This window comes from Rosa rugosa, chromosome 4, assembly GCF_958449725.1.
Source record: "Rosa rugosa chromosome 4, drRosRugo1.1, whole genome shotgun sequence".
In the NCBI taxonomy this organism is placed as follows: Eukaryota; Viridiplantae; Streptophyta; class Magnoliopsida; order Rosales; family Rosaceae; genus Rosa; species Rosa rugosa.
In genome coordinates, this window is record NC_084823.1 from 55302243 (window position 1) to 55324177 (window position 21935).

Consider the following 21935-nt stretch of genomic DNA (forward strand, 5'->3'; position numbering starts at 1 on the left):
CGACTCCAAAACTAGTAATGTTTCTCTTGCATTTGCACAATCGCAACAAAACAAAAGAAAATTTTCTAGATTAAGAAAGAATTTCCTTTGTAATTAAGCAACATCTAATAAATGAATAAGGGTGTGTCAGATTGTCGATGAAATTTTCTAATACCGAACAAAAAAAGAAGATAATTTTAGTGTAATATTGATATAAAAATTAAGTAAAAACGTTCTTAATCATTCAATTGACCAAGAGAGAAATAGATATTTGATATTCTTCAAATAGGATTTGACAAAAATTACAAAAAATACATAGAATTCAACAACAAAATAGGTTTTGTTACCAAAATAGCATCTGAGAAATTTATTGAGAAGACAAAGTCAAAAAAAAAATTTACTCGTTTCCATGTCCAGTAAGAAAAGAGTCATCTTATTCAAAAAAAAGAAAAGAGTCATCTTATCCAAAATTTGAAGAGGCAGACACAGTCAGCTACGCGGTTTCCATTTTTTCATGGCGGTAAACAATTTCCGGTAATGTACCTGAATACCTGATTGTTTAAAAACAGAACAGAACAGAAGGCCAACTTAATCCAAAAAGAAAAATGTGGATAAGGTAAAATCCAAATCAGAAAGACCCCACCAACCCTTTTTTCACTTTTTTTCTATATACAGCTTCTTTCTAATTCTTTTCTTCTTCCTCCTCCAAGTTTTTCCAAGATTAACAACCACAGCTCTTTGTCTCTCCATCTGTCTCACCCAATTCAAGCTAGTCAAAAAGACCGCATCTTTTTGTTTATAAGCTAGTCACTTTTCGTTGAGAAAAGCACAGGTCTTGATCAAGTTTGTGAGAGAATTGAGGGATTTTGATTCGGGAAACTGGGTTTTTGTTGCAAGAGGTGAAGTGGGTTCTTGTGGGTTTTTTGCTGTTTGTGTAAGGAAAAGGGTTCAGATTTGACATATTCAACATGGCAATTTCATCAAAGTGTGGTTTGTACATTTCTGGGGTAAATGAGATGAGTCTGCGCTCCAAATTCACAGAATCAAATTCAAGAGCTTTTCCTGTTTTGGGTGTTGTTTTTTGGGGAAAACCCATCTCAGATCACAAGGGTTTGAAGAATTTGAGGGTCAAGGCCCCGAGAAATTTCTCTGTTCATGTATGTAAAGCTTTCTGCTTTCTCTCTTCTTAGCTGTTAATTCTGTGAATTTCTGTGTTCAAACATTACATGTTCTTTTGCACAACTAATGGATATGTATCTGGTTTCAGGCACAAGCATCAATCTGTGTAAGCAAAGCTATGAAATGGTGGGAGAAAACCCTAAAACCCAACATGGTGGAGATCCATTCTGCTCAAGAACTCATTGATTCTTTGCATAATGCTGGTGATAGATTGGTTGTAGTGGATTTTTACTCACCTGGTTGTGGAGGTTGTAGAGCTCTCCATCCCAAGGTATATAATTCAATTTTGGGTATCATAATTCAATTTAGAAATCCCCTTTTGAAATTATAGCAAATCTAATTTTAGCTTGGAGCATTTTGGAATATGTGTTTACCAATAGTTTTGTGAATTTGTCCAGATCTGTCAGCTGGCTGAACAGAACCCAGATGCAATTTTTCTTAAGGTTAACTATGAGGAGCTCAAGTCTATGTGCCATGGTCTCCACATTCATGTGCTACCATTCTTTAGGTTTTATAGAGGCGCAGAAGGGCGAGTTTGTAGCTTCAGCTGCACCAATGCCACTGTAAGTCTTGCAATCCTGTCAATATTGGTTTGTCATATTCGATAAAAGGATTAGTGGGTATTTATGGTTCGAATTATGCTAATTGGATTTGTTGTTTTACAGATCAAGAAATTCAAAGATGCATTAGCTAAATATGGGGCTGAGGGTTGTAGTCTTGGCCCAGCAAAAGGCTTAGATGAGTCTGAGATATTACACTTAGCTGAGATAGGTGAAATATCAGCAAGATCTTCCCCACCATCAACCCAAGAAGAGAGAGTGGAGGAGGATTTGGTCATGAAAAGCGTAGATTTGTCTGGTGTTTGGAGCAATGTAATCCATAACCATGGCATAGAACTCGAAGAAGAAGAAAGTGCCTTGCTGAAGGTTTGAAGATTACAGTTTAGGCATGTTGGAGTAAAGCAGCTCCAGTTTTGTCATATCAATTTTTCTGCTTGATGTTGTATATATATCATTATTATTAGCCTATTAGGTTTTCCATAAGCAGGAGAGTTCATATCTTTTTTACATTGAACCCTGCAAGTTTGGTTAATCTGTTATTGGATTTGAGAGTGTAGTAAGATCTGATTGAGAGCTTAATACAGATCTAGATTGTTACCCGTGTCAATTTGTTCTTGTTACCTACAACATTTTTTCTTAGTGAATCTTGAATGGGGTCCTGGCAAAGATCTTTCCAAGTTACAAACTTTTTTGTCAATAATTCCAGCCACGAGTCTCAGACTCATTCAAAACATGAGTAAAATTGATATAAGTTGGTTAGTCATTCGTGGCCGGCCTTGAATTGTTGACAATGCTGGTATGCCATTGCCATGAACAGCCAAAACTTGATTTTGGTTCTGCATTTTGAATTTGAAAAAGAAACCAAAGCTGGATTTGGGTAGTGCTTTGGCTTTCTTTGGAGGTGGGGTCCTTCTTCACACTTGGCGTTTGGGAATCAATTTGGGGGTTGAGGCCAATAAACTATTTTCCAAAGTTTATATTCCTTTTCAATGTCATTTTCCTCTTCCTCAAATTTTCATTTCCAAAAGTTTAATGAAGATTTCACGTGAAAAACCCATTCTTCTCATTTTAACTGTGTATTTGGTTGGTGACAGAGAAAGTAATATGTCTCCTCAAAAAAAAAAAAAAAAGAGAAAGTAATATGTGAAATGGTGTGTGACATTTGAGCCTTTGAGGTGTAAAATAAGACCCATCATTATCATGCTAACACAAAAGGTATATTAGTTAGGTTAATGTCCTTTTCGTACGAATTGAAATAAAATATGCAATTTTTTTTTTCTTTTTTCTTGAAGAAAAGAGTGCAGATTTTATAAGGAAGGAATTTTTTTATAAGCACTTTGAAAAAGTCATTGTGCATTCAAACTTTTGAAATTAATATATAATCTGTCCATATATTCAACTCTTCATATATCAAATTTAATGATAGACAACCACAGAATTCACTATAAACCTGTAATCAAGTCAACACATTTGATAATAATAATTAGTAAAAACCAAACATGGAATTCGAGTTACTAAGGTAAATTTGGATAAAGGAATGTTGCAACCCAAAATCTCCAACAAAGAGACAAGTACTCAATTGCCATGACAACACATATAGGTCGAAAACGAGTTTTATGGGTCAGATACAATGGCAGTGATGTGGATGACCCAGAATCCGACTCAGCATGGGTCCGAAGAAGGATATAATATGACTGCAAAATCTGAAATTATGGTCAAGTGGTTTGAGTCAGGCAGGCAGCATCTTTATCATTTGCAATATAAGGAAGCTCTGTACTGAATGCAAATCCAATCCAGCACACCTTTCGGTATTCAGTTTCCTCTTTCATGATAATGGATAAGAGGGACGGGATATTTCTCTTTCTTCCTCCACATGGAAAATTATCTCATAATTCGTTTTATGACTTGGTAATATTCCACCACTTTAGTAATAATCGGTGTTTCTAGGAGCAGCAACTTATTCACCACGTTATAGCAGTGTTTTGTGATATTGGTTGCAAAATTTCATGTCACGTAAGCTCAAGCGTTAACAGTGTTAACATAGGAGAGTATATGTCTCCTGTTTTAGGTCGTACATAATTGATGCTTTTAAATTGTACAAGCTTTTAAATTATACAATTAGTTTTTTCGAGATTTAAAACTTTTATCAATAATGTGTTATGAAAAGTGATCGATTTCATTGTGAACTTAATTTGACCACACCAAAATAGTTTTCAATGAATTTTCAACATCCAATTCGTTGACCAACTCAAAGATGTTTGACCAACTTTTAGAAATTGAACTATTTCAATAAAATTAACAGAATGGAGCTCCCTAATTAGTAGACCTGGAACTAACATTTGTTCATACTTCTCCCAAAATACCCATAGCAATAAAATCTAAATTCAACTTAGGGATTTAGGGCTAGTTTGGGATTGCTGCGACTTTTTTAAAAAACTGCTGCTGCTGTGTTGTGAGAATAATCAGCTGTGAATTAAAACAGTTTCGTGTTTGGTAAATAATATTTTTAAAAGTGCTGTCAGTACATAAAACAACTGCAGAGTGTGTTTTAATCCACAGCAGCTTCTAAAAGCAACCTCTAGGCTGCTTTTAAAATCTGCTGCCAGTGACCTATAACTTTTAATTAAAGCTGCTTTTTATTTATTTACCAAACACAATAAAATCTAAAATTTTGAACAAAAGCTGATTTTTTTAAAAGCGAAGCAATCCCAAACGGGGCCTTAGAGCATCTTTAACAATGCTAGCCATTTTTGAGTCAAATTTTAGTTAAAAAGTCATTTTGGCTAAAGTAGCTAAAAAGTCATTTTGGCTAGCCACTTTAGAAATACGTCTGTATCAGTGCTTTCTATTTTAGCTAATTTTGAATTTATATTATTTTTTAAAAGAATATTAAATAGTTTAAATGTATTTATAAACTACATAAAGTACCTCAAAATGAATGTTTTAAATTATAGAGAGCCTCATCTTGCTCTCTATATTTAGGAGCGAGATAGCTAAAAGTTATAATAGAGAGTCACTTAGGAGTCTGGTGCAGCTGCTAAAATAAATAAAAAGCTAAACATGCTCTCTATAATAGCTAAGGAGCAAAAATAGAGAGTCTGCTAAAGATGTTCTTAGGGTTTCATAATAAAAACTCAAAACTAAACAGCTACCTCATCAACGGACAATATTCAAATAAAATTTTGCAATTTCAGTCTTTTTTCCCAGCTGCACGTGGTCGGTGGTTTACAATAGCAAGCATCAAAGCTACTGTTTCAATGAGTGGGTTTTGGTTTGCCTTGCAGAGTTACAGCCATATCAAAATCAAAGGCGAACATCATATGGATTGGTGTGATAGTATTCGATCATATATATATATTATTCATGCATTGTTTGGAAACATGTTCTTCAATTTCTATAATATTGTAGACTCATACAATATTGTAGAGCCTTGGAATGTGCATCATTTTAATTTTTTTTAGAAATTAGTATCAAATAGAGAATTGAAGGCTAGGAAACAAATCAAACAATAATGGTCTTTCTTCAAACATTTAATATAAAACAAACCACATGCTTCAACATTGGTGAGCACTAAAATTAAGTAAAACAAACCACATGTTTATTGATAACTGAAGATTTGCATTAAGCGGACATGAACATAGAGCAATATTGAGGAGAAACTAAATTGCAGCGCTCTGAGATAAGAAATGTCTTTTTGTTTTTTTTCTTCTTCTTCTTTTTGCTCTTACAAGTCATTTCATATGAGTTGATAATGTCAATAATCACTTGAAAAAAGAGAGAGAGGTCTAAATACTAATTTTGAAAGTACGAATAGAAGCGTGAACACCCATGGTGATGGAGTATGAATAAAGAACTATAAAAAAAAGAATACTTAGCAAAATAAACGTGAAATGTAACACAATCATGATGAGGACAACGAGAAAAAACAATAATCTTAAGCATTGAAAAAATATTGATAAATTCAATCAATCCTTGGTTTATTAAAAACCAAAGACAAAGGAAGAAGAAGGAGATGAAGAAGAAAAGAGAGACAATGCGTATAGGACTGTACATTGTCATTTTTCTGTTACTCTGCAACAATGAATCTCTCTCTGGAGAAAAAAAAAAACAGTGCAACCATAGCTTATATACAGGAGAAATTAGCTCATGATCCTAATACGCTCTCTTAACATATTCCTAACAAATATTATTGTAGTTGAATTTCATGTTGCAAGCATACATCTAAATTCATAGAGAATGGACTGTTAAAAGTTTATTACAATATCATACTCTTAAAACTCTCCCGCTTCTCTAGTTGGAAACCAACCACTCATCTCCCTGAATAAAATTTTGCACCGAATATGCACCAACATGCTCTACCGGAATCCGGCTACTCCACTTCACCCTCCCGGCCAAATCCACCCCCGGTCCCGAGTTCCCATACTCCCCATAGTAAAGCGTCGCCAAAGCAAACTCCTCACTCCAAGGCAACCACCCTTCTTTCGAAACCAGAGCTTCCATACTACAGTTCAAGAACACCGTCCTCGAAAACTCCTTCCACGGCCTCCCCAAGAAGTTCAAGTGAACTTTGGGGTTAGTGTTGTACAACTTCATGTACTCTTCCGTTCCGTTTATGAAGCAGTTCCGGAACACGAACCCTGTCGCCTGCGCCGGGTCTGTCCTGCCGTGAGCCGTCACTGCATTCTTCTCGCCTTTTTCGGGGTTAACTTGCCTCGGCGCAATGAGGATGGTGCAGCCCTCGAAAATGGCAGCCGAGTTTCCAAATATAAAATCTACATTGCCTTGAATTTTGCATGACTTGTAGAACTGGCGGTTGCCATGGGCGTAGAGAGTGTCTTGGTGCCCTAGGAACTCACAATTTTCTATGATAGAGTGATCACTGTCTGATCGGAAAGCCACCGCCTGGTGAACCTCCTGCTGGGCGTCGGGGCCCGCCGTGTTTTGGAATGTGACGCCTCTGGCCATGAAGCCGTCGCCGTAAACACCCACGGTGGCAGAGTTGTAGGTCGAAATTCCCGGCTGGCCCACAAACAAAGATCCTGTAATTACTGTTTTGCCCATCCCTTGCCCTAAAAACACAACATTTCTCTTCCCTAGAGGAACCTTAACAATCTCTTCATACACCCCGGCATTTATCTGAATCACGAATTTCTTGTCGGAGTTTTCCGGCGCCGCGTTCACCGCCTCCTGTATGGTCCGGTAACACTTAACACCTTTGTCCTTGCAAACAGTCACGTCCGCCGTCAGATTTTCCGGTATCGAAAGTTCTGGAGGGGACTTTTGTGATCCAGGCGTGACGGGTTCCCAGAACCCGTCGCGCTCGGTCTTGGGCGGGGTCCAGGACTTGGTGTCGTTTCCGAAGTTTTCGTAGGAGAAGATCATGCTAAGGGCGTTGCTGGAGTCCACGGTCAGCGTGTCGTTAATGAACGACATGGTGGAGACGACCAACTGGGTGTCGTTGGCGTACTTGAATGCGGACCAGCAGTCGTACTGGAACATCAGGGCGGAGCTCATGGCGGCTCGTGCGGTCTTGGTACGGCCACGTGAGAGGCCGTCATTGGTGAGTGAAATACGGTACTCGGAATTTTGTAGAAAATCGAGGCAGTTTTTGGCGGCGGTTGTGCGGTTCTGGCTGCCGGCGGCGGTTTTGAGAATGTCGGAAACCATCTTTTTGGCGGTGTTGAGGCCGTCGGAGGAGACATTGAGGGCTAGTTGAAGTGTTTGGAGAGGGGTAGGGTTTGGGGGAAGGTCATGGATTTTTTTGGTCAGGGAGGCCTGACATGTGTCAGGGAAGCGGGTGGCTTTGCAGGCTTGTTGGATCGGAGATACGGCGGCGGTGGCGGTGGCGGTGGGCTTGGGGATGGAGCGGAAGCGGCCGGCGGAGGCGGAGGAAAGAGAGATGCAGAGAGCGAGTGTGAGGAGAAAGACGCGGGTAGACATGGAGTAATTGTAGTGTTTTAAGATTTGATTCTTCTTACTATGGTTGATGGTATAATATTGACGCTATTTAGAGGCAATGCAAAAATTAGAATTAGGTAATTTAATAAAATCTAGCTTGACCAGGATAGCAACATGATCCTGATAAAAATAGGAAAGTTGTTGTACCCATAAAAACTAATAATTCTAATTAAAACAGGGAAGCTTTTGTAATGAATTTGAAACGTTCATGTTATTGTTGACAATGTATCATGTTTTTTATGAGATATAAATTCATTGATACTTAATTGCGTCAAAAGAAGATATAGTAAGAATTCATGAAAGTTTTGCCCTTATCAAAACTCAGTGGGTGCGGCTATTGCCACCCTACAATTTTCTTTGTTCACCATACTTGCTCATTACACCCTATATTTTAATTTCAATTATTAAATTTACTTATCTAACCCATTTTTCTTTCCAGAAATATCCTTATAAGATATATTCAATTAAAAAAGATATTTTTAAACTTAAATTTCTCATTTAATTTACACCAATAAAAAAACTAAAATATAGTAAAGTTTCCTAATAAAATCATAATCATATTTTTTTTTCCTTTCAATTTCAATGTTTGTCTGTTTCAATTCATATCAAAATATTAGTAAGTTGATAACTATGAGCAATGAAGAAGAGATTGATTTTTTTTTTGTATTTAAAATTTTTCACTTTCGGTGTTCACAAAGGGTATTGCAAAGATTTTGATGAAGTTCACACTAATGGTTTTATGAATTGAATAATGAATTAACGATGAGAAGGCAACAAAAAGACGAAAAATAGTAATAAATTCACATTTGAGTGGAGAAAATGAAAATTAATGTTATCCAATGAGAAATTAAGTAGTATGTGTATTTAATTAATTAGTTATATATTTATTTTTCCTTACATATTTGAATTTTAGAAAATTAGTGTACACATTAGTCATTTTGCACTTGGGTAATATAGTCTTTTAATAATTTAAATGATTGTAGGGTGAATTGAGAAAATGGTAGGGTGGCAATAGCCTCACCCTAACTCATTTGGGGATTGTAATTGTGGAGATCCCGGTTTATAAAGGGTCCAGGTCAATGGAAATATGTTTTCTAGTTTTTGTGTTTTAGTTTATTAAATTAAAACACAAGCTAGATTTTATTAAATTACCTAATTCTAATTTTTGCATTGCCTCTAAATAGCGTCAATATTATACCATCAACCATAGTAAGAAGAATCAAATCTTAAAACACTACAATTACTCCATGTCTGCAATTGATGGTAAGATAACTCATTTGGGGATTGTAAACAATTTAATTTAATTCAATTTAATCAAATCTTAAAACACAATTACTCCTGGAGTAATTTAATTCAATTTAATCAAATCTTAAAACACTACAATTACTCCATGTCTACAATTAAATTGAATTAAATTACTTCCCTGGAGTAATTTAATTCAATTTAATTCAATTCAATTTAATCAAATCTTAAAACACTACAATTACTCCATGTCTACAATTGATGGTAAGATAACTCATTTGGGGATTGTAAACTACAATTACTCCAGGACAATTTAATTTAATTCAATTGCATTGCCTCTAAATAGCGTCAATATTATACCATCAACCATGTCTATATGAACTACAATTACTCCAGGAAAATTTAATTTAATTCAATTTAGATTTTATCTAATTTAGATTTTCTAGATAAAATCTAGTTTTTATCTTGTGTTTTAGTTTTTTTCATAAAGATGAAAAGATAATTTAATTTAATTCAATTTTAACTTTTTGTTGGACAGAAATTTAATGCCATGTCATTAAAGATAACTAATCAGAATCACTGGATGTTTTCAGATAGTGTAAAATACTATGCCATATAATATGTCCATTGATTTAGACCTAGTTATAAACTTGTAAATACCATTTGTCTCATTTTCATGGCTTCATGCTTGCCGAAATTGGATTTCACTCATTACCGGCAATAAATTTGGGTTCTATGTCGAATAATTCCTTTTGGAGCCGAGTAAACATTGGGCCAAACAAAATTGAAGTGGAGGAGGCGCACTCGATAATTGATATAGCTTGCCACGAACAAGAACCTGAAAGCCCAACGGCCCAGTCGTTATGTCATGGATTACATTACTTCACAGTTCATACACAGTTTGAGCTTTATGTTACCCACAGCGGCACAGCCCCAAGTGCCAGGACATTATCATGTACTGTACATTGTAGTATCGAACGCTCCAGAGACATGTGCCAGAACATTTTCAAGTACTGAAATTGTAGAGGGCAAGGAGCTGCTTTGAGCTTTCTGGTGATTTGTTCATCACTTGTTCAAAGAGCTTGAGATCAGTACATAGTCCAAGATTTTTCATAAATGATAACACTCCCAATTTGAACCTGGATTGAACATTTTTGTTCATGAATAAAAAAGCACTTGATCATACATAAATGCCTCTTGCATAGAGGCTTTGGTGCAACTACAGAAGAAGCTTTAGAGATGAGTTCTGTTCTTACAAAAGTTCCCATTGATGTCCATTGATTAGTTATGTCCTTTTAGAAGTTACTAGTGTTGTTCATATTTTACTAAATTGAGTTTTGCGGAAGACCAACATCACAAGTACTTCTGAACAAATCAAAATAGCATTGAAAATGGTAGATTGTTTAATTGGTTCACGGAGGATATCATGGCAGCCCAAAATTGAACCAAGGAAGAAAAGAATTTTAATTGTCAAAGCCTGAAATGGATAAAGAATTACCACACAATGAAGATACAAAAAAAAAACACAACGTAGAAACTCAAATGACACAAACTGTGCCCCAGGACAAAATCCCATTAAAAGACGAGAATATTGGTAATGAAAAAGCCTTCATATACTATCCAGCGGTGTGAAAGTAATTTCATGAAGTGCTTCTGGAGCCAGAACTAAATCAAGCTTCCACAAAAGCACATTTCAAATCTCCGTTCTTTGATTCAATCATCAGGCGTTTTCAACCAATAGCAAAAAACAAAAGACACTACTGAAATCAGGACACATTTGTAGAAAAACAACTTCAAAACATTAACAAAGATAAATCAAAGATATCAGGAACAAAACAGAGTGATACATTGCCTCAGAGGTAGTGACAACAATGACATATATCATCACACTTTGATATCTGATAATACGTGCATAAATACATCATCGGCAAAGAGAAAACCATTAACACCGCAAAGCCTCTGCATCAGAAAAGTCCCCATTGGGGTTAAAGGCATTCATAAACTGAAAAAGGCTCAAAATTTTGGTTTAATTCTGAAAGAAGCTTGCAACTTTTGCCTAAGTATTAAAAGGTGAAAATTGAAATAAAAAAAAAATCAAGAGGGAACACAAGAAAGTAAAGAGTAATTCAAAGCATCAGAGAGATTCCCATTAGAACAAGTCATCAATCTCCGTGGAGTGCAGATGTCCCTGTCTGTTTTCTCATCACTTGCAATCCAAAAACACAAACAACCAGAGAGACCAATCAAAGCCCAGATCTGAGCAAGAAATAAAAGAGAGAAAACTGTGTAGAATATAAAGATCCAAAAGCCTGTTGCCTCAGATTTGAAGTTTTTTTCATAGAAGTTAATCTGCAAAGTATATTTAACACCATCACAGGCATCGGCAAATCTAAAAGAGAAAACAGACAGAAAGAGGAACTAAAACCAATAAGAGTACGTAAATAGAGCCAAACCAAGTACTGGGTTTGGGTTATGAACCTCCAACATGAAGGTTAGGGAAGACTCTAGAGCAGAAAGGCGTAGAAGAAGAGAGGGTTGTGATTTAGGGTTTTAGGTCATAGTGGGTATATATAGTGGAGGACAGGGCAATTAGGGCACAACAATACACGGCCCAGAAAAAGAACATGGATAGTTCGTTTATTAAAACGAGAGGCCCAAAGGCCCAACTACACCACATTTAATTATATTATTTTCTTCGGCCGAACTAGAACGGAGAGTGATTCTACGATGAGCGACTTCTCCGGCATTGTGTTGGACCATCTTTTATAAGACGTCCTTGAGGTTAGCCCATGCAGTGAGGAAGGTACACAATCGAGTACATTACGATAAATAACATCCAAAGTTATCAAAAAAGACGGGTCTATAACTCTAGATCAGTGTCAAAATGACGAGCTGCTGCCTCTGTGTTCTTAATGAGGAAAGGTTGAGTTCAGCTTCGGCACTAAAGGGTTATCTAGGACGACGACAAGAATCAAATCGCCATAGATCAAGAGAATGTTAGGTACGTGGCTAGAGAATGCAGTAACTGTGGCACATTAGATACCTAAACACTCTTTGATGTAAACCTGGTTCTCAGTGGATGGCGTCTTTGCCAAATTGGTTGATTCCAAGTTCTATCTAATGTAGCTGTAAGGAAATGGTTTTGATGCTAAACAGAAGTAACATTGTAGGAAGAAAACGTTCCCTTAATCATTGATTGATCAAGATTCTTCAGAGATATGCATCTCATTTATCATAGTTAGAAACTGAAACTGGGGCCTCATAGTCAGGCAGCCCGGAGTAATGAACCATATCGGTGGATCATCGTACCATGTTGCCAACCATAGAACAAGAAACTACACAATCCAATCATTCCAATGTCAATGATCTGTGAATATCTTCATCCCAATCGCAAATAACATACCCCTTTTTCTTTACATTTTCCACTTCACAAATCATATTTGCCTTCTGGTGGCAGCGTATAAGCATTTAACAAGCTGGGATCTTTCTCAAATAAACAGAAAATGTCCGGTGATTGAAGGTCTAGTTGGAGGGTTAGTTCATCCTCATCCCCACAATGAGCAAAAGGGTTTAGCCCCATGCTAGAAAAAGCCAAAAAGCACAAAGGCATGTCATGTCCTCCAATTAATGGCAGTGTTTCTATTTCTTCATGTCAACATGGCTTAGTGTCTTGGGTGAAACGGTCAAACCTACATGTTGCAGCACCTATATGAACTGCACATCGTACCACTTCATGAAATTATTAGAGCCCTATGGCTCCGATTAGTCTAAACTCCAAAAGTCTTAACAAAATTATCCTATACGAACTGCACATCCTACCACTTCACGAAATTATTAGAGCCCTATGGCTCCGATTAGTCTTAAACTCTGAAGGACACATCCTACTTCACAAAATTATTCTATATCAACTACAGATCCTACCACTTCATTAAATTATCAGAGTTCTATGGCTCCGATTAGTCTAATCTCTAAAAGACACATATAACTAATGAGCAGAAGGGCACTCTCCATAAGTAGAGCAATATGCTAATGTGTAAAATCAAAATAACCTTGCAGACGTTAGCAACAGGATTGATCTGCATAACCGTTAAACAGAGTATGAATTGTAGTACCTAGAGAACCTTCTAGGATAAACAACTAATCACCCCAGCACTTGCATTATTACTTACAACGCTAAATTATTCGATTGCAATCAAAACAACAACTAATCACCCTGTATTCTATCAACAAAATAACCCATAATAACCTTTCATTCTAAATATTCTACATGACCGTACATGCATCTAAAATTTAGAAGGCATATTCAGCAAACAAGAGAACCATTTAAATAGAAGATCATGATCATCAGAATAAGGCACAAGTGCGCACATTATAAATCTTACAATCACAGCCAAATCAAAACGAAATCAAAGTCTCGGATTCATAACTCAAAACGTCAAAAGCTCATAACCCAATTTCCATAACACTACAAGAACCAGTCTTTCTCGCTAATCAACACCACAAAACATAAACCCAGTAAAAAGCAAAGAACATAGCTTTGAAGACGGAGACCAAGACCCATCAACGCAACCTTCTTGCTTCTCTCTCGGACTCGAGCAGGGTGAGGATGTCGCCCTCCCGGACCGGTCCCTTGACGTTCCTCATGATGAACCGGTTCTGGTCGTCGAGAAATTTGACTCGGACTTGGGTCACCTGACCTCTGGATCCAGTCCGGCCCATCACCTTCACCACCAGGGCGTGCTTCACAGTCGATTCCATGCTGAGATTCGAGACGAGGATCTGGAGGAGAGGAGGCGGCTTGGCTTGGAGGTTGAAGGAGACAAGAGGCGAACCGGGTAGGGTTTTGGTTTTGTAATATAGTGAGGGGGTTGTGGTTTATTGACTTGCAAATGGGGGCCTGGTATTTCTGTTATTCTAACGTCTGCCCCGGGTATTGTTTTTTCTTTGTAAATATGTAAGGCCTCTGTCTTTTATTATTTAGATATGTACCCCCTATGTTTTTTTCTTTTATTATAGGCCCCTCCCTATTTCACAGCTATGCAGTTAAACTATGACATCTTTTCTTTGCAAAAAAAAAAAAAAAAAAAAAAAAAAAAACTATGACATCTTTTATTACCCTAAAGGCAAAAAGTCACAAATAGTTACTGAGTTATGACTCATTCAACACTTAACTCACTGTATTTTCAACAATATCACTTAACTCACTCACTTTTATATCATTTTTTCACTTAACTCACTGCCGTTAATTCTACCATTAGAAGCCGTTAAAATTGAAGGTATATTTGTCTAAACGCTTAAAAATACATTTTTAACTTTAAAAAAATTCTAAATTTATTATTATTTTTTTTAATTTCTGAAATTTCTACTTTTTTATGATTTTATTTTAATTTAAGTATAATTTGAATATTTTTTCATAATTTTTTTTTTCAAAGTTAGAAATGCATTTTTTTAGTATTTAGACAAATATATCCTCAATTTTAATGGCTTTTAACTGTATAATTAACGACAATGAGTTAAGTGAAAGACGGATGTAAAAGTGAGTGAGTTAAGTGATATTGTTGAAAGTACAGTGAGTTAAGTGTCGAATGGTTCATAACTCAGTGACAATTTGTGATATTTTCTCTACCCTAAATGCAAGGAAGGAGGTATTGCAAGGAACACGGAGATAAAATTTGAGAGGAAAAGAGAATAGCGGTCATTCACATATGGTATGTAAATTTTGACTTAGAGCAACTCCAACAGTTTCCCTATAATTTATGTATAAGAGGGAAGCAAAAGTCAAAGTTTTAGCATCTTTTTCTTCTCTAACTCCAACAGATTCTCTATTTTGCAGCAATCTCTAAAATCTTCATATTCTTCTTTAAAATTTTAGAGATTGTTGTAAATATGAGAAATTTAGTTTTCTCTTTCCTCACTTTCTCTAAAATACCGACAGTTATAGGGAATCTGTTGGAGCAAAAGAGACTCATTTTTCCCTAAAGTAGAAAAAAATTAAAATATGGGGAAGCTGTTGGAGTTGCTCTTATATGAGAAATTGATTTTTGAACTCTCGTATCCTATAAGATCACCAAATTATTAATAAGCACATTAGTTCAGTACCTAAACAAAATTCCATCACTCGTTTGTTAGCTCCATAAGGTTATCAAAAAAGATCGAGAGAATTCATCAAATTGAGGTGCTAAATTGATGTGATTTCAGTGCTCCAAATCCTCATTGCAAAAGAGTGAATGCTATAGCCAAATTTCTTTGTAAATGTAACTCTTGTATGTATGTATGTATGTCACGCCCCGAATTTCAAACACAATAATAATACAATTACAACAATTACAGAGCACTAGGCGTGATGGTTCGGACACCAATACAATTAGCTGAGAAATTTTTTCTTTAAACAAGGCAACCAACGATGTCCCGAACCCACAATGTAAATACAGACTCGATCTTTAGAGTCACATATTACATTAAGCAAAATTTACAAATTAAACTGAAACATCAATTCAATAAGTAACTACACACACTACGCTCAATACACAGCGGAAGACTAATAAGTGCGTAGCACAATTAGGTAATAAACCTACCACTGCAACAACAAGGAAAATCTATGGCTTCAACCACGCTCATCCTAACCTGCAGGAAAAACTCTTACACCGTGGAATAGTGCACCGGGTTGCAAACACAAACCCGGTAAGCTTTTGCGAGGTTGTATGAGTAAACTCAAAATCGGCAACAATAACAACATGCTTAAGTCCTCTCAACCTAACAGTCAATAAGCATATTTCACAGCATCAACTATCATTTCCACTTATTTCAATAGCATGCATCAACAAGGCTATTCATAAAGGAATCTATATGCTCATGTCTCAATTCAACATTCAAATCCATGATCATAGTCCAAAACAAAACCCTTCAAGTAATGTTTGAAATCATATTTGACGCTCAAAGACGGATTTCCAAATCACGATAACCAAAGCCATGGTAATGCAACCCAAGGAAGTAACTCACCCAAATGATAAGGAAAACAACTCACACTTTGATTCCTTAAAACCCGAAATAAAGGAGAACAACTCACGCTTTGATTTCCTTTCAAATCGTAACAAAGAAAGCAACCCACACCTTAATTTCTTTCAAATCACGAAATAAAGAAAGCAACTCACACCGTGATTTCTTTCAAATCGTATATAAGGAAAGCAACTCACTCCTTGATTCCTTAAAACACATGAAATAAAGAAATCAAGTCACACCTTGATTTCTTTCAAATCACGAAACAAAGAAAGCAACTCATACCTTGATTTCTTTCAAATCACGAAACAAAGAAAGCAACTCACACCTTGTTTTCTTAAAACACAAATTCATGAGTTTAGATATAACCTCGCACCGTTACCCCATGAATTTCATTGGCAGACAGACTAGAGCTCTAACTGAAATCGTAACCACTCGTCTGGCCAAAGACGTGATTACTCGATATACTGCCTAAGGTCACCCCGTGACCTTAATTCCTCGGGCCTCACTGTCCCTCGAAATAAAACATTTAAAGGAGTCGCTCATGACTCAAAATGTTACACAAATCTCAATGTTTTCAAAACAATAGAAATCAAAATTTCCACAATCATTTGTTTTCCGAAAAGTCACAACCCAAAACAATAAATGAGCATAATCATGCATATTGTTTTCATACACAAATCTCAATGCTTTTCAAAACAATAGAAATCAACATTTTCACAATCATTTGTTTTCCGAAAAGCCACAACCCAAAACAATAAATGAGCATAATCATGCATATTGTTTTCATACACAAATCTCAATGCTTTTCAAAACAATAGAAATCAATATTTCCACAATAATTTGTTTTCCGAAAAGCCACAACACAAAACAATAAATGAGCATAATCACGCATATTGTTTTCATCAATCAACAAAATCCTCAAATACATATATATTTCACGTAAATATATATATACGTAGTCATTCACTCAGGAATGCCTACTATTACCAACTATAGTTTGCAGTTAAATAAATAACTCTCAAAACGATCATGGTAATTCCGTTCGTAAATGAACCTTGTGAAATTACTCACCTCTGAATCCCGCTGCGTCTTCACACACAAATCGAGAGAAGTACTAATCGCCGCAATCCACTCAACACACTTTCCACGTACCTAATCACATCAAGGTCACATCTTAATACCACTTGTGGTACGAAAGCATCTAATTTCAAAGCAAGCGATTAAAGTTCGAATCCCCAAATCGAACTACAACCCGAAAGTAACGCCAATCGAAGCGAAACCTCATCCAAGACCACCCAGAGTCTCCAAAATACATCTACGATCGATATGCCAAAACCACAAGTTGATCGGACGATCGAATCCACACGGATCGAAAATCGAACGGTTCGAAACCGTAAAAATCATAACATATTCATACAATTTCCAAAAATTACGTATTATTTATCAAAAAGCTCGTATCGACTAGTAGATGATATATAAAACCAGAAATTACCCCTTTCATGGCCGGAACGCCGCTACAGGCGCCACCACATGCGGTGGTGCACCGCCACCGGCCAAACTCAAAATCACAACAATCAAGTCATCCAGAAATGTTCATCATGAAGAGTAGAGCAACTTTCATACTTGGAGCTAAGCCTAGATCGGTCTAGATCGTCCTAGATCAAGCTTGCAAGATCGACCAATTGCTGTCGTCTGATCAAGCTCTAGATTCATTGTGCACCGCTGATCTTCAAACCTTGATCTTTCACTCCACACGCAAAATCGTCCTTCAAGGCGGGTATGAGGATGATGAAGAGGTGGAGGAGATTCCAAAACCGAGAAGGATAGGCCGAGAAGTTGCAGGAAATTGGGTTTCCGGTCGGGTCCCGATTGCTTCAACTGTTGGAGCTCTGATCTCCACTTTCCGGTGAACCATCGTGCAAACCAACACCACATGGCGACGCGCAAGGCTGGTCTGAGTCGGTCTTGGCTTGTCCAGTCGCCGGAGGTGAGAGAACGAACCAGGTCGGGTTGACGGGTTTCCGTCGGGTCTGGGTTGTGCGGAGGAGAGAGAACGGAGAGATTGAGATTTCCAAAAATGGAACTTTGGGAATTATGACCCAATTTCCGGAAAAAACCCTATATATACTAAAATGGAAACTTTTTCTGATGGCCATAACTTATTCATACAAACTCCGATTTCCGCGTTCCACATGTCCACGAACTCGTATCGATGGGCTCTATGACTTTCGTGAATGAAGTTTTAGGAGAAACCTAATGTATAAAAAGTCAACCTTTGCACCCCCTCTAAAACCATACTTTTCAAATAAAAATTAGTCCGAAACACTTTCGCTCTATCCACGAACCACATATTCGTACCAACAACCACTAAATTAATTCCGGAAAATCCTCGGAAAATGATAACGAATTTATGGGGTATTACAATGTATGTATTGGATGTCATGTTTTTTTATTCTTTTCTTTTTTTGGGTCTGAACAATGTAGGGTGGTTCAAGTTGGACCTCCAAATTTAATATTTAAACCTCTCTTACTTATCAAACCTCCATTTCACTTTTTTGAATACTTAAAGAGCTCAGTACACCTCCTTAATTTGACCAAACCACCTTTGAACAATTAAATCTATACCTCTAACAATTTTTTTTTTGTCTCTATCAATTTAACCATGAAGAATTTGTAAGTGAGCTGCATACATTTTTGGTGTACTTTCAATGAGACGAAACTAGAAAGTGATTCTTGGAGGGCTGAACAAGTAGACAATTACAAATATTTTTTTGTTAATCCAGTTCATAGTATTTCTGTTTGTTTTGCAATATGGATGGTTCTAGAAAAGCTTTGGTTATTAAATAAATAAGATATATCGATTAAATCTAATTAAAAGAAGTTTACCTGGGATCTTAATTTTTGAGTAACGCCACAGAGGCGAAATAATATATTCATCACAAGCCAGAATAGGCTGTTACATACCCTTCCGCTGTCATTTAAGGACATAGACAGACAAGAAGCTAGTGGTACCCACAAGTGGTACGTACATATAGTCCTACTCATTATACATTCAATACGTAGAACTAGCGAATATCCTCCTTCGGTACTACTCCACAGACGCTAAAGAGACATTGGTACACATAAATGCTTAGCTTTCTAATACAAGGAAATTATTGTAAATAGATAACTAAAACATAGGGATGGGCCTAGGGCAAAAACACCCCAGCCCAAAGTAGAAAGCCCGAAAGCCCAAGAGGGATATTCAGCCATGCCCAACAGTGAAGCCCAGCCCATCATCTCTCCGCAGCGCAGAGCCTTCAAGCTCCACGACACCATCGCCGCCCGACGCGAACGCCTCTTGACTTCCTCTCCCCCGACGCCATCGCCGTCGGACACCATCACCTCCGATCACGCCCCCAGCCCAGAAAACAAGGTACGATCTGCACCACAGTTCGAATCCACCCGAACCCGGCACGGGCCGCACAATCGCCGTCGTCTGGAGCAAACCTTAGCCATTGCCTTCAGGAGTGAAAAACCAGCCGCCTCCTCGTCATGAACCTCCAGCCCCATGCTGCCTCGATCCGAATAGGTACAACTACCACCATCAAAACCACAAGCAAAGATCCCATAGGGCTAGACCATGTGTCGCCCGTCCGGCAGCATCCCCACAACGTCAAGGAGACGCCGGAGAGCCACCGGACGAGGGTTGGAGAAGCCTTCGCCGCCGCAAGCTTTCGGGTTCTCTCTCTCTCGAGAGAAAATAATAGTATAACCCATATTTTTGTTGAAAGAATGTAATACTACCTGGGATCTTAATTAATATAGTTTAAGAAAATTTTAAATCGTATTGTTTTGAATTTATTTTTGTATTAAATGATGGGACCATGTATAGAAATTAATTATTTTAAGTAAATTATAAAGTTATATAGGTACGTAATATAAGGAAATTCCGGAATAAAATTGAATGTTATATTAATGCGATTTGTCTAAAAAAAATTGAATGTTATATTAATAGAGGAGGTAAGAAGAATATATATTTTTTCTCTCTCTGTCTTTATTTGTTTTTTCATATGAGTTGACAAAGTTTATTTTTTATTTTTTGATTGGGGGAGGTTAGCGTTAGAAAGTTAGTAACACACACACCCTTCGGGGGGTATCCCAGCAGAGCAGGACTAATCCTTTCCGTACACCACGGGGCATTAAGCACCCATTAGATGGTCACCAAGGTCTCATGGGGATTCGAAGCCAGATCTGGGGGTTCCAGACTGGGATCTTCTACCACCCCATTATCTTTAGTGGTTACGAAGTTTATTGATAATTGAAAAAAAATGAAGATCTAAATATTAAATTTAGAGATCCAACTAGAACAATCTGGTTATGGAGTTAAATACAAATGTTTTTGGTACAATGGGCCTCAAGGCCCAAACAAAACTACTAGACAACCATACCGGGCCTAGCCTCTCCTGCAAAATTTTGGCCCACTGGATCAGGGCCGAGCTGCCTTTAATATAATACCCATTGTGACACTTACTTTGTCGGCACATGTAGAAAGTATATACGAGGCTAATGTCCGTTTGGACCGTCAGTTTAAAGCTGCTTCAGGCCTCGAGTCAATTAACATTATCCTTGCAATATGAAAAGGCACCGCAAAAGATTATCTTTTGTTTGATACATGCATTGCATGTACTTTTAACGATTTTCCTAGTCAGTTATGACAACCTTCAGTTTTATTCCTCTCTAGTGCACCTTTTGTGTTTTCCATCCTATTATTGACCGAGGATAAAAGTCATGTCACACCTTCTAATCCTAATCCTGATTCCATTACCTACTTCACGTTGATCACGTCTCAATCGAGTTGATTTCATGCTCGTGCTCGTGGTTGCCCTAATCCTAACCTGCCTAATTCATTTACTTTTTATGTACAATGTATGCTTGGGTGTATGTATTTGGTGGGGTGGTAAGACAATTGTTTTTCATTTAGAAGGTCATCAAGTGTAGTGATGGAATGGGCCGATGGGGTTTAAAAAAAAAAACTTTTTTTCAATGTATGCTTGATCTATGTCGCGTTTATTTAGTTTGTTATGTCATAATTGTTTCAATTGTCTTGTATTTTTGATATCGCAGTTTTTAACACCGCTGGATTGATGTAGATTATCATATGTATCGATCTCGAGTTGATCTTATTTCTCACAAAATTCCACAACATGGGGCTTGACGTTAATCCCTCCATTAACGGTGGAACAAATAAATCTCATTACAATTAAAAAAAGTAATTAGTTTCCATTAGTCTACAAAATGGCATATACATCACGGCACTGTCCTTGTCATGACAAAAATGACCATACATTGTATGTGCTTGAATGATCGTTACGAATTTCGTACTTACTAATAACCAAAAGAAATGCTGTTTGGAGTTAAGTAAGATATAAATTAATTACGTACGTACCATGCATGGATGTTTAATCGGGTCAACTTCGAGCACTTTGGCTTAACTAAAATCCTAGAATTAACTGGTAATTAGTACTTTACGTGTAGTGCCCAGACAGTTTAATAGAGGAGAGATCAACATGGTCAAATATATTGGATTTTGATCGATGACTAAACTCACCAAATAGTGTATATATCTTCTTGACTTCTCTTGATTCGTTGTTTTTTTCTTCTTCTTCTTCTTTTGGGTGGAAACATTGAAAAAAATTATAACGATAAATTCTCGGTTATGTACAACGACATTTCCATCAATTAAAGTAAAGTTTCATTTTCATGTCAAAGTAAGTAGGTATGATTATTTAGAACTAATCATATAACTTATTTCTTACATTTTCCCGGCAGATTATTAGAATAATACTCCGTGTTGCTTCTAATTTCTTTTGGTTTCTGTTACTGAAAAGGATGTTTCATATCATCAAAAAAATAAAAATAAAAAAGGGTGTTTCTTTTGTTAAAGTAACCTTTGCGTTTCACAAAAACATTCAGTTATTGGTCAATTATTTGACATTTCTTTCTCTGACATAATGTTTTTGTGCCATATTTCTTTGT

General features: G+C 36.8%; 4 protein-coding genes and 3 non-coding genes across 7 annotated transcripts in view; 1 reads left to right on the forward strand and 6 right to left on the reverse strand.

Annotated features, from left to right (window-relative positions):
- Positions 1 to 657: 657 nt before the first annotated feature.
- LOC133743874 (thioredoxin-like 1-2, chloroplastic) lies at positions 658 to 2325 on the forward strand. The gene is made up of 4 exons (XM_062171942.1): positions 658 to 1136; positions 1247 to 1429; positions 1557 to 1721; positions 1824 to 2325. Exons 1-4 carry the CDS (start codon positions 948 to 950, stop codon positions 2088 to 2090), a joined length of 804 nt encoding a protein of 267 aa, XP_062027926.1. The 5' UTR covers positions 658 to 947; the 3' UTR covers positions 2091 to 2325.
- Positions 2326 to 5652: 3327 nt separating this feature from the next.
- On the reverse strand, positions 5653 to 7818 carry LOC133745949 (probable pectinesterase/pectinesterase inhibitor 51). The gene has a single exon (XM_062174107.1). The coding sequence runs from the start codon at positions 7656 to 7658 to the stop codon at positions 6009 to 6011; it is 1650 nt and encodes a 549-aa protein (XP_062030091.1). The 5' UTR covers positions 7659 to 7818; the 3' UTR covers positions 5653 to 6008.
- A 2949-nt stretch (positions 7819 to 10767) lies between these two features.
- Positions 10768 to 10848, reverse strand: LOC133707593 (small nucleolar RNA snoR122). The gene has a single exon (XR_009845207.1). It is a non-coding gene; the product is annotated as a small nucleolar RNA snoR122 (small nucleolar RNA).
- Positions 10849 to 11046: 198 nt separating this feature from the next.
- On the reverse strand, positions 11047 to 11132 carry LOC133707570 (small nucleolar RNA R44/J54/Z268 family). Its single transcript, XR_009845186.1, has one exon. It is a non-coding gene; the product is annotated as a small nucleolar RNA R44/J54/Z268 family (small nucleolar RNA).
- A 95-nt stretch (positions 11133 to 11227) lies between these two features.
- On the reverse strand, positions 11228 to 11302 carry LOC133707569 (small nucleolar RNA Z267). The gene has a single exon (XR_009845185.1). It is a non-coding gene; the product is annotated as a small nucleolar RNA Z267 (small nucleolar RNA).
- A 1918-nt stretch (positions 11303 to 13220) lies between these two features.
- LOC133743968 (small ribosomal subunit protein eS28) lies at positions 13221 to 13752 on the reverse strand. The gene has a single exon (XM_062172055.1). It carries the CDS (start codon positions 13674 to 13676, stop codon positions 13479 to 13481), a length of 198 nt encoding a protein of 65 aa, XP_062028039.1. The 5' UTR covers positions 13677 to 13752; the 3' UTR covers positions 13221 to 13478.
- Positions 13753 to 21756: 8004 nt separating this feature from the next.
- The window catches only part of LOC133745062 (agamous-like MADS-box protein AGL65), a 3466-nt gene continuing 3287 nt past the window's right edge, over positions 21757 to 21935 (reverse strand). Inside the window, exon 12 of the mRNA XM_062173057.1 lies at positions 21757 to 21779. Coding sequence (XP_062029041.1) covers positions 21757 to 21779 — 23 coding nt within the window. The remainder of the gene's footprint in view (positions 21780 to 21935) is intronic.

Coding starts and splice junctions, on each gene's coding strand:
- LOC133743968 (XM_062172055.1), bottom strand. CDS start 13,676: ATGGAATCGACTGTGAAGCACGCCCTGGTGGTGAAGGTGATGGGCCGG.
- LOC133743874 (XM_062171942.1), top strand. CDS start 948: ATGGCAATTTCATCAAAGTGTGGTTTGTACATTTCTGGGGTAAATGAG. Junction 1,137..1,246: donor CGAGAAATTTCTCTGTTCAT/GTATGTAAAGCT, acceptor ATCTGGTTTCAG/GCACAAGCATCAATCTGTGT. Junction 1,430..1,556: donor GTAGAGCTCTCCATCCCAAG/GTATATAATTCA, acceptor GAATTTGTCCAG/ATCTGTCAGCTGGCTGAACA.
- LOC133745949 (XM_062174107.1), bottom strand. CDS start 7,658: ATGTCTACCCGCGTCTTTCTCCTCACACTCGCTCTCTGCATCTCTCTT.